At 34.6% G+C, this 17194-nt stretch overlaps 1 protein-coding gene across 6 annotated transcripts in view; it reads left to right on the plus strand.

The window, feature by feature from the left end:
* The window catches only part of PHF20 (PHD finger protein 20), a 127472-nt gene that overhangs the window by 81888 nt on the left and 28390 nt on the right, over positions 1-17194 (plus strand). For 5 of the 6 annotated variants that reach the window (XM_074292526.1, XM_074292531.1, XM_074292527.1 and 2 more), the window contains 3 exons: positions 6352-6450; positions 7139-7303; positions 14713-14888. In XM_074292526.1, coding sequence (XP_074148627.1) covers positions 6352-6450; positions 7139-7303; positions 14713-14888 — 440 coding nt within the window. The remainder of the gene's footprint in view (positions 1-6351; positions 6451-7138; positions 7304-14712; positions 14889-17194) is intronic. The other variant, XM_074292530.1, reaches the window with a different exon arrangement.

A 17194-nucleotide genomic window follows, 5' to 3' on the forward strand; every position in this document is an offset into this window, starting at 1 on the left:
TGAGTATTGTTCCTTGAATTCATTCTTTTTGGTTGCTTGTTTCTTGGTCCTGTAAGCTTTGGCTGTGATGTTTTTTAATGGGATGAGTTTGAATTTGGAGATTTTTTTTTTTCAGGAGATGGTTGGTAGATTATTTCAGTTTCTACTTTCTCCTTTTGGTCCTAAGAGATCTGAACAGTTTTAAGATTTCTTGGAATGTGATATCTAGGTTCTTTTTTTAGGTCATGATAATGGATTTTTTTAAAATTTAGCTTTGACAAAATACATGTTTACTTCAAAGAAACTAAATCAAATATATAAATAGCTTGCTTTAGTTTTATTTTTTTATTATTATTATAAAGCACAATCCCAGTTCCAAGTTTAAAAACCTATTTCGATTCTAATTCCCTGGTTTATCAGGGCTTTCTTGTCAGACTACAACTTCACACCTAGAATCTTGGCTGAAAAGCTAGTCATTGCTCCAACTCTGGAATCATCTACTTGGTTAAAGGCCATAATAAGGGATTCAGGGAAGTAGGGCATCTCCATTTTAGCTATTTTTTAGCATGCTTGTAAGATCCCATTACATATTTAGCCTTGTTTCAAAGTTGATATCTTCAGAAAATAAGAATGAGTGGATTTTGATTAACACAAATCCTTCTCCCAAATTCAGAACAGTTCTCTAGTGGTCTCTAGAGAGACAGAAATAATTTCCATTCACTTGCTTTCTCTAGTGTGAGATATTCAAGTCTCAAGTCTCAGAACAGCCAATGTTTTATGATTGTATATACAATTCCACATGTACAAACTAAAGTTTTATTTATTCCCAAATAAAAAGTTTTACATATTCACAAAAGCAGTATTTTCCAGAGTTATGAAATATTTTTACTTGCTTAGTGTTTGCCTTGTTGGGCCTTTATTTATCCCAAAATGGAGAAAAGGCAGGGGGGGGGGGAGAACAAACAGGCAAAGAAAATTATCTTCTCATTTCACAGGAAAACCTGGTCCACAAATTACGTAGAGCTTTTCCTGGAGATTAGGGAGTTACACTTGACTAGAGACTTCCCCTTTTCTTAGATGAGAAAATTTCCATGGGTAGAAATTTTTCCATGATTCCCTCAGGGCATAGGGCTATTCAGCAGGGGTCTGGACAAAATGTTTCTCTTTCCTACACAAGGTATACCAAAAGTCTCTGTGGATCCCCTTGTACACTGTACCAATTGTACCAGTTTTTCTATAGAGGTCTGGACAATTTTCTTGTCCTTATTCCCATAGAAATAGAAATTCCTCAAGTGGATCTGTGCTTTTTCCCTAATAAACCAAATGGAATTTAACATTTATCAGGACAAAAAAGTTAGAGCAGTTAGACAAGTACTAAAGAAAGGCAGCTACTTGTGGATTTTAAGTATAGGCATTTTATCTTAAGAAGATGTTGGATATTTTGTTTTCACAAAAGACAAATAATCTAGGCCAGTTTAAATTGTAAAAGAATAATGTAAATATTTCTACAAGATAGTACCAATTATGATACTAGACTTCTCTTGTTCATTCATTTCATTTGTACCCAATTCTTTGTGACCCCACTTGCTGTTTTCTTGGCAAAGATACTAGAGTGGTTTGCTAATTCTTTCTCTAAGGCATTTTACAGATGAGGAAGTTCAATAAATAAAGACCCAATTTGAACTCAGGAAGATGAGTCTTCTGACTTCAGGTCCAACGAACTTTACCTCCTATTACAATCACCTTAGCTCAGTTCCTATAAATCTCAGACTCAATTCCAGGGTCAAAACCCCTCTTTGGCTTCAATCTCTGATTACCTTAGCTTTTTGGGACTTCTCTTCTGGGCAGACTGCAATATCCCACCTAGAATCCTGACTTCAAGGTTGCCATGGCTGCAGCTTTTTTTTTTTTTTTTTTTTTTTTGAACAGCAACCTTAAACTTTATTCCCGTAAATCACATCTACCCTATGACCTCCTTGCACATACCATAGTAGAGACCTCCCAGTCCAGGCTCCAGGGAGAGAAAAGGGAAAAAGGGAAGGGCCCTTCTTGTCCTAAGCTTATATAGGCTCAATGAGGTGTCACAGACATAAGCCAATCAATGACGAAGTCCCACCCAGGAACGAAGTCCCTAAGTACTCAACTCTTAAGCACATCCGAGGATAAAGACCATTGATCTACTTATATCTCAATTGCTCTTGCCTGACCTTTCTTTGGACCCTTACAAATCCCCTTTCTTTCAAAGTGGGGACTGCTCATCTCATGTCAAGCTACTCAGCATCAGCTATAGTTTGCTTGATCAATGAGATCATGCTCAAGTAGGCAGGAAGCAACACCACTAACCTACTCAACAGAGTCATGTCCAAGGAGAGAAGATACCAAGGAGGCAGAATGTCAATGAAATAAGATGTCACCAGGATAGGATGTTACAATTATGCACAATTCTCACAATTCTATTACAACTGTCACAATTCTAGTTCACAATTCTAATTTGTCACAATTCTGGTGCACTTACATACATGACACTTGTCACAATTCTAGATCAATTCTAGTTTCTCACATTCTCTGTTGCACTTTTCACAAATCTAGAGCAATTCTTGTTTCACAGGTTCATTTAAGCAAATTCATATCCAGTAACATTGTCTCAATAACAATGGCAGGTGGGTGTGTTGGTTTTTCACTCACTAATTTAAAAGCATAGTCCTTCAATAGAAAGCATAGGGCAAAGCCTCTCCCCAGGCCATGGTTTCAACTTCTGAGTCCAATGGGAATCACCATCACCATTGGCAGCTAAAACTGAGGACAAAATGAAACTGAACAATGCAAATAATACTCCTATTCATATCAAGGAAGTCTAAAGCAGGAGGGCAGATATTCCTCCTTTTCTACCCCTGCTTTACTTTGTGCTGTGATGCTGTGACTGAGCTGGGCTTTCCATTCTTTGGAATGGAGCAGGAAAGTGGAATCTGATGATTAAATTTTTTCTCCTTGATCTGTTTTCCAGGTTAGTTGTTTTTGCTGTGAGGTATCTTGGTTTTTTTTCTTATATATTTAGACTTCTGATTTAAATCTTGTTATTTCATAAGCTCTTTTGCTTCTATTTGAGCCATTCTTAATTTTTACAGAATATGTTGCTCTTCTGCCTAGCTATTAATTAAATCCTTTTTTTTCTTCCATATCTCTCATTTCTTTTCCAAAATTTTCCTCAAATGCTGCTTTCTTTCATTTGTAAAAACATTTTAAACTATTAAAAAAAAAAAAAAAAAAAAAAGGTACTTGGCTCATTTCTTCCAGTAATTCCTTTTTTTTTCTTTTCCCCCCCTGAGGCTGGGGTTAAGTGACTTGCCCAGGGTCACACAGCTAAGAAGTGTTAAGTTTCTGAGACCAGATTTGAACTCTGGTCCTCCTGAATTCAAGGCTGGTGCTCTATCCACTGCACCACCTAGCTGCCCTCTCTTCAAGTAATTCTAATTAAAATTTTGCCCAAGCTAGGTTTTAACCTGAAGTTTTGCTTGTAAATATTTAGAGACATTCTCTAATTTTGGATTCATGTTTTGAACTTTTCTTCCACCATAATAGTTCTGTAAAGTGGATTGTTTTTTTTTGTTTTTTTTTTTTTTTTGGTGGTTGTTAGCTCATTCTTCTGGTCTATCCCCTGATTTAGGACTTGATGTTAGGTCTAGGTTAGTCAATACTTCTGGAGAGAAGATTTGGGCTGGCCCTGTTATTGTTTTCTTTGGGTATTAAGAATTGTGAAATGCAAACTAGTTTTTTTCCTAAGCTAGCTTCTTGTTGTAGAGAATGACCTAGGCATAGATATTTGACAAAATACTGTAAATGACTTTGTGCTTAAATTAATTGAAATATATTTATGATACAAGAAAATTGACAATTGTTTGGCAATTTTAAGTTTCCTCAATCAGTAAAATGTACTAAGCATCTACTGTATATCAGATGTTGTGCTAAGTGTTGAGGATACCAAAAAAAAAAAAGTGCAAAAACAGTTCCCATCCTTGAGGAGCTCATAGGCCAATTAGAAGAGACAATATGCAAACAATTATGTACAAAATAGCTATATGCAGGATAAATGGAAATAATCAATAGAAGGAAAGCACTAAATTTCAGAGTTTAGCAACTTACCCATAAAAGGTAGGATTTAAGCCAGAAGGTGGCAATGAGGAGAGAGAGCATGCCAGATATGACAGAGTAAATGCCTGTAGTTGAGAGAGAAGAGTTCTCTACTCTTGGGAACTCTTGTCTTGTTTAAAGAACAGACAGGAAACAAGAATCACTAGATGGAAATGATGAAAAGTTGAAGAGTAGTGGGGTATGAGGCATGAGCAGTCTGGAAAGGTAATTGGGAAGTGGTTGGTCATGAATGGCTTTGAACATCAGTAAGATTGTTCAGTGGATGATTGTTGCCTTTGATTTTTAGGACTCAGTGTTTGGGATGCAGAACAAAGATCTCAGTTTGGTTCATGGCTGTAGCACACACTCATTTTATAGCATTAAGTGAATTGAGTCTTGAGATCTTTAGTCTGCTAGACCTGAGGATAGCAGCAGTTGGGCATGGGGATATATGAAAGGGAGGAAAGAGGCAGCTCTTAGAAGACATGAAGATTAAGATTTTAGAACTCAGAACTAATGGGGGCTGGACTAAATGGTCTCCTGAGGTATCTTCTAATCTGAAATCTTTGGATATGTGACCTGAATCTATGGTGCAGATGGAACAAGTATTTACTAACTTTGCAACCTCAAACAAATCACTTCCCTTTTTTCATTGATTGTCAGTATATTCTTTAGAGAACAGAGAGGGTGGTATTTGTATTATTTGCCTTATGAGATTATTGTAAGGAAAGGTCATTAAAATTTTTATTCTTTTTTTTAGAGGAGAAATAGATATGAAAAATGATTTATAAAATCAAAGAAAAAGGAGGTGTTTTTTAAAAGAAAAAAAGCTAACACAACCTCCCTCCAAAAAAACTAACAAATTAGCTAAACTTTTATTAAAAAAAAAAAAAATTACCAAAATTAAAAATGAACAAGGTGTATAGTTATCGCAGAAAACAAATAGAATTATCCGAAATATGATGCAAAATTCTATGCAAGCAGAATCTGAATATTCAGAGGAATTCAATGGGCAAAATACTCAAATAAACAAAATTAAAAAAAAAAAAGAAAGAAAATATTTTTTAAAAAGGAACCTAACAAGCCAGGAGTCATTCTAACACTTTGAAATGCATAGAAAACAGTTATTGTTATGACTAGAAGAGATGTTATAGTGCAGGACTGTGGCATATCATTCTAAATAATTAAAAAATTTTTTTAAACTAAGCTCAAGAATAATTATGATGCCTCTCATTATGCAGAAGAACTCTAGACCCCATAAAAGCTAAGGTTTTTATTAATACAACAGGAAGGCCTGATTTTCATTGCTGCTATTTGGGTTTGCGTAGTCATTAAAAATACAACATTTTATTATAACAAAATAACATTTATTAAATGCTTACTATGTGCCAGGTATTGTGCTAAAAATAAGCACTAAGTACATTTAAAAAAAGGTAAAAAATGATTCCTGTCCTCAGGAAATTTACATTTTAAATCAAGTAGTCGTTATGTACATAAATCAGTATATATACACATCATATTCCACAGTAAATGGAAAATAGTCTTATGGGGAAGTCACTGTGAGGTGAGAATAGGGATTGGGATTGGGAGGGGCAGGAATGGGAGGGGTGGGGCAGGTCTGAGAAAGTTCTCTGCCAGAGATGGTGCTTGAGCTGAGTTTTAAAAGGAAGCCATTGATTCTGAGAGGCAGAAGTGAAGAGAAAGAAATTTTTAGACTTGGGAGCAGTAAGTGCAAAGATATGGATATAAAAGGAGCTTTAGGTATGAGGAAGAGCAGTTAGGCCAGTCTGTCTGGGGTTTGGAGTATGTATATAAAAATATCTTAAGGAGCCTGGAAAGATAGGAAGAGGCTAAGTTATAAAGAACTGCTAAATTAAAGAGTTTATATTTAATTGTTGAGGTAATGGGGAGCCACTGAAATTTATAGGAGGAGGAGCTAGTTTGAAGACAGCTATTTCAGTGGTGTGTTTGAAACGTAATAAGGGTCTGACCTTGCTTGTGTGAGTGGAGAAAAGGGGAAAGTAATGTTGTGGGAAAAGAAATTTCAAGATTTGGCAGAGGAGTGTATATATGTGGTGAATGAGTAATTGAGAGTTGATAGCAAGGCTGAAAATTCAGGTGATCAGAAAGGATGATGGTACTCTTAACAGCATTAGGGAAAAGGGATAAGAACCAGAATTCAGAAGAAAAAACTGAAAGACTTGTCAGATTTAAAATAATGCTAAAAACTTTTTTCTCTCCTAGCTGTAAAAGACAAGGAAAAGAACAAAGAAAAGAAGTTCAGAGAATTTGTAAGATTAAAGTCGAAGAAAAAAAAGAAAAAGAAAAAGAAATCTAAGCCTGGTAATATTTTTCCTTTGTGGAAAACTTGTTTGTAATTAAACATGGGTGTGGAATAGGGGAGTGGATTTGTTGCCTAATTTGTGTGGGGGTGAAGAGGTATTCTGTCTTTGCCCCAATTTTAGATTGCTGTGATCTGATAAAAAATGCGTTTAGAAGTGAATTTCACCCATTCCCTAAACACTGTCCAAACACAGCTGAATGTTGAGGTAGTCTTTAATTCTGGTTAGATTTTAGAGTGAATGAGATTTGCCTCCATTAGTTCTGAGACTTGGTTAATAATTGTGAATTATTACAGGTTTATCTAGATTTCTGTTGACATAAAAATGATGATAACCAAAATGTCTACATATTGCACCTTTTGTTTGCTAATTAGGTTTGTGCATAAAGAAAGGGCTGGTTTTTGAGGGATTGATTCTTCTCACATTATTAAAGCTATGGAGAGTCATTCTCAGGCAGGTTCAGCTACTTAAAGAGGACTAATCTTTTATAATGTGCAAAAAGGCTAATAGAAATATTTTGGAAAAAAAATCTTTCTAGGTAGCTGAGGTTTGTACCATAAAATTCTGTAGTTCACAAATTGTTTCATTGCTGCTTATTTAAGCAGTGTATCTGCCGCTTATTTAAAAATTCAGTAGAATGTTATATGTCCATGTAGCATCATTCATTCCTAATCTTGTCTTGCTTTCAGAATACTCTTGCAGTGAAGATGCTAGTGATGTTTCCCAAGAGTGTTCACCTCCCAAGCCATTTGCTGTTACCAGGTGTAGTTCCTCAAGTAAATCTGGTACTCCCCTGAGTATATCAGTCCATAGCTCTGATTCTGGAAATCACCGAGAAAGAGGAACAATTCCTGGTAAGAATGAGTATATGTGTGTTATTCATTTGGCTTAGAAATATGAATAAAAGGGGTATTCTTACCCCAATAGAGAACTCAAACCCTCTGAGCCAAACTTAGAGCTTATTTTTATTTACTTCTTTTGATATTTTGTTTTTTTCCATTTAGATGTAAAGCATTTAAAAATTTTTTTTTAAAACTTTGAGTTCCAGATTCTCTCCTTTCCTTTCTTTTCCCATCCCATTGAGAAGGCACATGTGAAGTTACGCAAACATTTTCATGTCATGTTGCAAAAAACCCTACAGATGTCCACCCCCGAAAAATCTTCAAGAAAAATCAAGGAAAAAAGTATGCTTCAAATTGTATTCAGATGTAATTATTTCTTTCTTATTTTCACTATAAAAATCAAGGGGGAAAGTATTCTTCAATTTGTATTCAGATGTAATCATTTCTTTCTTATTTCGGTATAAGTTCTTCAGAGTGGTCTTGGATCATTATATAGCTGAGAATAGCAAAGTCATTCACAACTGATCATTCCACAACATTGCTATTACTCTGTACATAGTACAGTTCTCTGTACTATGAGCTCATAGAGGACTTTCTAAGTTTTTCTCCAAGAAACTTGCTCATCATTTCTTACAGAACAATAGTATTTCATCATAATTACATACCGCAGTTCATTTAGCTATGCCCCAATTGATAGGCATGATCTCAAATTCTGGTTCTTTGTCCTGAGAAAATAACTGCTAAAAATATTTTTGTACTTATAGATCCTTTTAAGTAAAATTTCTTTTGAGATATATGCCTAGTAGTGGTATTGTTGGGTCAAAAGGGATGCATGATTTTTTATAGCATAACTTGGGCATAATTCATATCTTTTGATCATTTATCAATTGGGAATGGGTCTTTTTTTTTTTTTTTTAATCAATTTGACTCAGTTCCCCATACATTTGAGAAATGAGGCCATCATCAAAGAAGCTTGCTTCAAAATTCTTTTCACAATTACTATTGTTAATTGTACCCTTCTCCCCACCATTTATTCTATTCTATTCTCTCTCCCTTTTTCTCTCTCCCTCTCTTTCTCCCTCTTTTCCCCCCTCCCCTTTCTCCTTTACCCTGCCCCTCCTCAAAAGTGTTTTGCTTTTGACTATCCCTTCCCTCAAGATGTCTCTTCTCTCTACCTTCTCCTATTCCCTCCCCCTCCTAATTTCCTGCAAGATAAGAATAGGATTCACTCACTCCCCTTCCACTCCTTCTTTCCCCTCTATTGTAAAAGCTTTTTCTTGTCCCTTTTAGGGCAGATAATTTCTGCCATTCCACCTCTTCCTTTCTCTTTCTCCCAATATAATTTTATCTCACCCATTACTTTTACTTTTGTTAGATATTTCACTTAATCTTCAACTCACACCTATGCCCTCTGTCTATTATGTATTCCTTCTAACTGCCCTAATAATGAGAAAGCTTTTATGAGTTGCAAATATCATCCTTCCATATAGGAATGTAGGCCTATTAGCCTTATTTAGTTCCTTATGATTTCCCTTTCCTGAGTCCATTTTTGAAAATCAAATTTTTTATTTAATTCTGCTCTTTTCATCATGAATATTTGAAAGTCTTCTGTTTCATTGAATGGCCACCTTTTCTTCTGAATGATTAGCCTCAATTTTGCTGGGTAGCTGATTCTTGGTTGTAACCTTAATTCTACTGCTATCCAGACTATCATATTCCAAACTCTCCAATCTTTAATGTAGAAGTTTCTAAATCTTGTGTTATCCTGCTTGTGACACCACTATACTTGAATTATTTCTTCCTGGCTGCTTGTGTTTCCTCCTTGATCTGGGCATTCTGGAATATTCCTGGAAGTTTTTGTCCTGGGATCTCTTTCAGGAGGTAATTAATAGATTCTTTCGATTTCCATTGTACTCTCAGGATAGTTTTCCTTGATAATTGTTTGAAAGGTTATATGTGGGCTCTTTTTTTTTTTTTTTTTTTTTTTAAATCATGGCTTTCAGATAGACCAATAATTTTAAAATTAAGTTTCCTAGATCTGTTTTCCAGATCAATTGTTTTTCCAGTGAAATGTTTCACATTGTTTTCTGTTGTTTCATTCTTACGGTTTTGTTTTATTCTTTCTTGATTTCTCATAAAGTCATTAGCTCTTCCACTTGCTCAACTCTAATTTTTAAGGAATTATTTTCCTCAGTGAGCTTTTTGTAAATCCTTTACCATTTGACCAATTTTGATTTTTAAGGTATTTATCTCTTCCTTAACTTTTTGTATTTCCTTTTGTATTACTCTCATTTCTCTTCCCAATTTTTCTTCTATCTTTCTTACTTGATTTTCAGAGTCCCTTTTGAGCTCTTTCATGGCCTGAAAAAAAAAATCTTATTTTTCTTGGAGACTTTGGATCTAGAAGCTTTGATTTTATTATCTTCTTTAGTTTGTGTTTTGAACTCCCTTGTCACCATAGTAACTTTCTACTGTCAGAATTTTTTCCTGTGTTTACTCATTTTCCCAGCCTATTTCCACGGTGGAGAGTACATTGTCCCAAGCTTTCAGGTTCCAAGCAGCAATTTTCTTTTCTTTGTTTTGAGTTTCTGTCTTTTTTTCCCTTAATAGTATTTTGTTTTTCCAAATACATATAAAGATAATTTTCCGTATTCATTTTTGTAAGACTTCTGTGTTCCAAATTGTTTCCCCTCCCTCCCTTACCTCCCCCTTCCCCTAGATAGCAAGTAATCTGGTATAGATTAAATATATGCAATCCTTTTAAACATTTAAATATTTGTCATGTTGTGAAAGAAAAATCAGATCAAAAGAGGAAAAGTCATGAAAAAACAAACAAGCAAACAAGAAAAAAAGTGAAAATATTATGCTTTGATCTACATTCAATCTCTATAGTTCTCTTTCTTGATGCGAATGACATTTTCTATCCCAAATTCATTGGAATTGCCTTGAATCAGTGCATTGTTGAGAAGAACCAAGTCCATCACAGTTGATCATCACCTAATTTTGTTGTTACTATGTTCATATTCTCTTGCTTCTATTCACTTTATTCAGCATCAATTCATCTAAGACTTTCCAGGCGTCTTAAAAAGCAGCCTGCTCATCATTTCTTATAGAACATTACATACATCTATAATATTCATCTATTACATTCATCTATAACCATTCCCCATCTGTTGGGCATCCACTCAGTTTCCAGTTCCTTGCCAGTACACAAAGGGCTGCTACAAACTTTGTTGTACAAGTAAATCTTTTTCCCTCTTTTGTGATCTCTTTGGGATTTAAGCCTAATAGAAACACTGCTGGATCAAAAGGTATACACAGTTTGATAGCCCTTTGGGCAAAGTTCCAAATTGTTCTCCAGAATGATTGGATCAGTTAACAAATCCATTAAAAATTTGTGCAACTATTTTCAAAGATCCTTCTAGGGACTTGTACATTTTCAGTTCTTCCAAGGTATTATGATCCAAGGAGAAATGTATTTACTACTCTTCTGCCCTATGCTCTGTTTTGTGAGTGATCACAAACACTTTTTTTTTTTTTGCCCTGGAACTATGGCTGTAAGTTCTAGTATACTAGTGCTCATACTCACCTTAGAACTATGAGCCAACACCACAACCTTGATCGTCTGTGGGCTGATACCTCTGGAAGCACCGTTACTGCTGACATTTCGATTGCTGCTAATTTAGGGGCCCCATGCCTGATCGTGGTTTGCTGGGGCCGAGCTGTGTTGGCCATGGCCATGCTGCAACTGCATTCTGGTCCTACCCTGATGCAACAGACTTTTCATGTTGACCTTTTAAGTTCATTGGCTGGAAAATTGTTCCACACCATCTTTTTTATGTAAAATTTATTTAGATCCATTATTTAAAAGTATTTGGAGGATTTTGGGAGAGAACTTTGTTGATTCCCTGCCTTATCTCCATCATCTTGCCTTTGCCTGAGAGAGCTTATTTCTTTAAAAGAAGAATCTTAATTGGGGGTTGGTTGAACCCTCTGTAGTAGATAATTCTAGAACAGTTTCATCCATTTTTTAGCAAGGCGAGTCCTTGTTATTTGAGATTGTGTGATTTCGTATTGCCACAGGACTAAAATTGGTGACTGTGTGCTGAATTTAGTTGGTTTGGTTTTTATAATATCCCAATAAGAAATTAAGGTCATGGTTTAATTTTAGAAAATGGAAGGAAACTTTTGATAGGGATTCCTTTAAAATAGATCAATTCTATGAAATTATTTTTTTCCCCCTCTCCATTCTGCTGCTGCTAATTATCCCATCCCTGGTTAACTGAATTTATCCTTACTTAATTTGCATTGAAACTTTTCCCCAAAGGCAATAGAGGCCATATGATATTGTTTCTTTACCTAGCCATATGATATTGTTTCTTTACCTACCAAATTTGAGCAGTAGGATAACAAGTGGTTAAATTTTTCTCTTCTATCCAAGCAAGCTTACATAAGATGAGATTTAGGAAATGCCAAGAAGACTTCCTGAGGAAGCCACAGCTTGAGATTGATAAATTCATCTAAGTTCTGTGACTTGAACAAAGAATATAAATTCTTAATAATTATATGGACTTCTAAACTATCAGCTGAAAATTCTGTTGAGGATTGTTCATACAAGTCCTTTCAGGGATAACAAAAGAGAAAATGAAAACCTCTTAGGAATAAAAGCAAAGGACACTACACCTACTGGCTATCTTATCCTTCTGCATATTTATAAAAATATCTAAACTTCCCCTTGCCTTCTGGGAAGTACAAATCATAAGCAGGTGTTTTTTAAACTTAAAAAAAAAATGTATTAAGAGAAGGGTTCTTTGGTTGGAGATATGGGGAACTGTGAGTTTAGAACATTGCATACCCAGAGGTGGCAGACATTTGTTTTTTTAATATGGGTTTAAAATTTTTTTCTTTATTATATTGGGAAGACTGGGGGTTGGAGAAAATGGTATCTCCTAGAAATAACTTTGGTATAAAAATGATATACATCAATAAAACTTTTTTAAAAAGAAAGGAGAGGCAGCTAGATGGTGCACTGAATAGAACACTGGCCTTAGAGTCAGGAAGACCTGAGCTCAAATCCAACCTCAGACACTTAACACCTTCTAGCTGTGTGACCCTGGGCAAGTCACTTAACTGTGACTGCTTCACAAAAGAAAAAAGAAAGAAGGAAAATCTCTTTGTACTGTGAAAGTGGAAAATCTATGATATTTAGGGAAATTTACTGGCAAACATGGAATAAAAACCGATTAAAGATAAAGGAAAAAAAATTAGTCACTTTTTTTTTTCCATAATTTTTCATAATTCAGATTTTTAAAATTTCAGTGTGAACAGAACCCATTAGGCTGGGAGTGAGGTAGGGGGAAAAATTTGGAGTCACTAGCTGTGTGATCATGAGTATTTTGTTGTTTTACCTTTCTGAATCTTAGTTTTCTTCATCTATAAAATGGGGAGATATTTTCCAATAGTATAATTTTGCTGTCTATATAATTTTGCTGTCTATTTTTTCCTATAACTGGCTTAAAATTTTCTCTAGGAATTTGGCTTCTCTATCACATACACATTTAGTGCATACACATTTAGTGTTGTTACTACTTCATTGTTTATGGTAAAGATGGGGAGCTATCTCAACAGTAGATACTTTTATAGTCAGCTAGTTGATGCAGTGGAATGCTGGCCTAAGACTTGAGTTCAAATTTGTCCTCAGAAGTTAGACTAGCTTTGTAACTTTGGGCAAGTTGCTTAACTTCTACCTACCTCACTTTCTTTTTTTAAAATCTAGTTATTTATTCCAATTACATGTAAAGATTGTTTTCAACATTCATTTTTGTAAAATTTTGAGTTCCAAATTTTTAATTTTTTCTCCCTCCCTTCCACCCTTCCCTCTTCCTTCTTCCCAAGACAGCAATCTGATATATATATATATGTATATGTATATATATATATACACACACACACAATTATTTTAAACATATTTCCATATTTGTCATTTTGTGAAAAAAAATCAGACTGTGAGAAAAAAAGTAATTTCCCCCTTCCCCCCCAAATGGTTGAAATATGCTTCCTTCTGCATTCATTCTCCATAGTTCCCTCTCTGGATGTGGATAGCATTTTCCATCCCAAGTCTATTGTAATTTGTCTTGGATCACTGTTTTGCTGAGAAGAGCTAAATCTAGCATAGTTAGTCATCACATAATTTTACTGTTACTGTGTATAGTGTTCTCTTGGTTATGCTCACTTCACTTGATATTAGTTCCTGTAAGATTTTCTAGGCTTTTCTGAAATCAGTCTCTTCATCATTATTTATATAACAACAATGGGACAATATTCTGTTACTTTCATATGCTATAACTTATTTAGCCATTCTCCAACTGAAGGGCATCCACTCAATTTCCAATTCTTTGCTACCACAAAAGAGGCTGCTACAAATACTTTTGCACATGTGGGTCCTTTTCTCTTCTTTATGATTTCCTTGGGATATAGACCCAGTAGAGATACTGCTGGACCAAAGGGTATGCAGAGTTTGAGAATTCTTTGGACATAGTTCTAATTTGCTCTCCAGAATGATTGGATCATTTCACAACTTCATTAGCAATGCATTACTGTTCCACTTTTCCCACATCCTCCAACATTTATTGTTATCTTGTAATCTTGGCCAATCTGATGCATGTGAGGTGGTACCTCAGAGTTGTTTTAATTTTCATTTCTTTAATCAATAGTGATTTTTAGTATTTTTCATATGATTTCAATTTCCTCATCTGAAATGGGAATGGCTTTAAATTCCTTATCTGAAAATTATTCATATCCTTTGCCCATTTATCAATTGGGGAATGATTTGTATTTTTATAAATTTGCCTTAGTTCTCTACATATTTTAGAATTGCTTTTTTCCTTTTCTTTAACGGTAAAATAGGATCATAATAGCACCTGCTTTACAAGGTTGTTGTGAGAATCAAAGTAAGACGCGCCCGATCTCGTCTGATCTCGGAAGCTAAGCAGGGTCGGGCCTGGTTAGTACTTGGATGGGAGACCGCCTGGGAATACCGGGTGCTGTAGGCTTTAAAAAAAAAAAAAAAAAAAAAAAAAAAAAGAAAAGAGAATCAAAGTAAGTACGTATAAAGTGCTTTGTGCATAGTAGATGCTTTTATAGAGCTGGTTTGTAGATAGTATGTGAGAAAATGTACATAAAGTTCTTTTTTTTTTTTTTTTTTTTTTTTTTTTTTGCTGAGTCAATTGGGGTTAAGTGACTTGCCCAAAATCACAAAGTCACACAGCCAGGATATGAATAAAGTGCTTTTTAAATTGCAAAGTGATATAGAATTTTAAAGTTTTATTATATTAATAGAGTTGTAGTATAGCAAATATTCACTCCTTCATCCAAAGAACATTTACTAAGCAATTGTCATTTTTTTTATACATATGCCATAGAAGATAATGTAAGTGACTCTTCCTCAGAGAGTTTTCTCTGGAGTGATGAAGACTGTAGCCATGATATTGATGTGACCACTAATCCAGATGATGATCCTGATGGAGAAGACAACTTTGACTTTGAAGTTGTTCGGTGTATTTGTGAGGTTCAAGAAGAAAATGACTTTATGATTCAGGTATGTGATAAAATTTTTTTCTTTCTTTTTTTAAATAAGGTTTTACTGATAGAGGTCTTTTATCATTACACTTATTCCACAAATCGTTTCCCTTCCATTCCATATAACAAACAGCATTTTAGAGAAGGAAAAGAAATCAGTATAACTGATCCATACATTGAAAAAGTCTGAAAATGTGCCAGGTGGGACACTAATGAACTTCCCACCTCTATGGAAGAGTAGGGTGAGAGTGCCTTCTTATATTTCTTCATTCAAATCTTGTAGTGAGTGTTGGGGAATTGAAGATAGTGCTGAACCCAACTAACTACTGTAGAGGATCATCTATTTCAGTGTAAATTGGGAGTCATTAGCATAAATGGCTCTCATGCTGAGTGTGGTGGAGCATGCCTGTGATCCTTGCTACTGGGGACACTAGGGTAGGTAGATTTTTTGAGCTTTGGAGTTCGAAATTACAGAGGGCCAAAGCCAGTCAGGATTTGAATTAAGATTAGCATTAATATGGTGAGCCCCAGGAACAGGACGCAAGGATAGGTTTTGCTTTGTGATCAATTCTTTCTACTAGCATCCTCTTTTTATATTCTCTATCCCTGCCTATATCTATGTTGAATTTGAAATAATTCTGTTGAAATCTGTATGTTTATGTTTGTCTCTGTGTGTATGTGTGTATTTTTTCTATGTGTATGTTTGTGTCATTTAGCCCTCCTTTGTTCAGGTAAGAATGAGAGTCATCTAGTAACCATTTCTATGCAGTTTTTTGTTTAGATATTATCCTCATTCACCCCATTTATGAGAAATAGCAATTTTCACCCCTTTCTACTTTCTTTTCCTCTTTATCTTTTCCTTCCTCAAACCCTCAAAATAGAATAATTTCTAATTAACTCACTCAATACTCTTTGAAGATTTTAAGGTTGTGGAGGGTTTGTTTCTTCTCCTTTTATTAGAATGTTAGCCCTTTATTATTATACAACTGCTTCCAATTGTTGAAATAAATTTAACTTTTTAAGTTTCTTTGTAATTTTGTATTTGTGTTTCAGAGTTCTTATTCGGCTGTCTTCTTTTTATGAGCAATGCTTGTATTCCTTTAACTTTGCAAAATGAGTTATACTTGGTTGCAAGCTCAAGTACTCTATGTAGAGTAAAAGTTGCCAGGTCTTGTGGAATCCTGACTGTGGTTCAGTAGTATTAAATTCTTTTTGTCTCTTTGTAGTGTTTTTTCCTTCACTGTGGAAATTCTGGATTTTCTAGTGACTTTCCTGAGATTTCTCATTTTGATTTTTTTCTCAAATGGTGATTTGTGAATTCTATTTTCATATTGTTCCTCTGACTCTTTAATAGATACAGAGAGTTTTCTTTCTTTTCTTTTCTTTTTTTGGCTGGGGCAATTGGGGTTAACTGAATTGCCCTGAGTCATACAGCTAGGAAGTGTTAAGTGTCTGAGACCAGGTCTTCCTGACTTCAGAGCTGGTGCTCTATCAACTGCACCAACTAGCTACCACATTCATATATCATTTACTGAAGATAGGAACTGGGCATTTTTTTTTTTTTTAAGTCATAGTTTCAAGGAATCCATTGTTTCTATTCTTGATCTATTTTCTAGGTTTTGCTTGCATGTGCCTTGCACTTTTTCTGTGTTTTTCAATCTTGATTTTGTTCTAATATTTTTTGCTATTCATAATAATTGATTTATTTGGTCTATTCTAATTTTTAGGGAATCTGTTACTCAGGTATAGTTTACTACTCTTTTTTCTAAGTTATTCATTCTTATTAAAATTCTTTATGTCATAGGTTTTTAAAAAAATCTTTTAAGTATTCATCATGTTCTTTTTAAAAATATAATTTTAATTTCAGAATTTCCTTTCTTCCTTTTTTCCTTTCTTGCTCATTGTGAAGGAAAGAAGAAAAATTGTTACAAATAAGTTTAGTCAAGAAAACACATTCTGTCATTAACTATCTTCCCTAACTTCCCAATTCCTCCTCTTCCCCACACACAAAAGAAAAAAAAGGAAATATGCCTTGATTTGCACTCTCAGTCTGTTAGCTATTTGGAGGTAGATAGTATACTTCATTGAAAATACTTTGGAGTTATGATCATAATGTTGATTAAATCTTTTAAAGTTGTTTACATTTATAATATTGTTATTATTATATAATTTATTGCTCTGTTTCTGCTCATTTCATTCTGTACCAATTCATACAAGTTTTCACTAGTTTTTCTGAAACCATTCCTTTTATCTTTTTTTTGGTGGCACAATAGTATTTCATCACATTCATATACTATAACTTGTTCTTCCATTATCCAGTTAATG

Source organism: Sminthopsis crassicaudata, chromosome 2, assembly GCF_048593235.1.
Source record: "Sminthopsis crassicaudata isolate SCR6 chromosome 2, ASM4859323v1, whole genome shotgun sequence".
Lineage (NCBI taxonomy): Eukaryota > Metazoa > Chordata > Mammalia > Dasyuromorphia > Dasyuridae > Sminthopsis > Sminthopsis crassicaudata.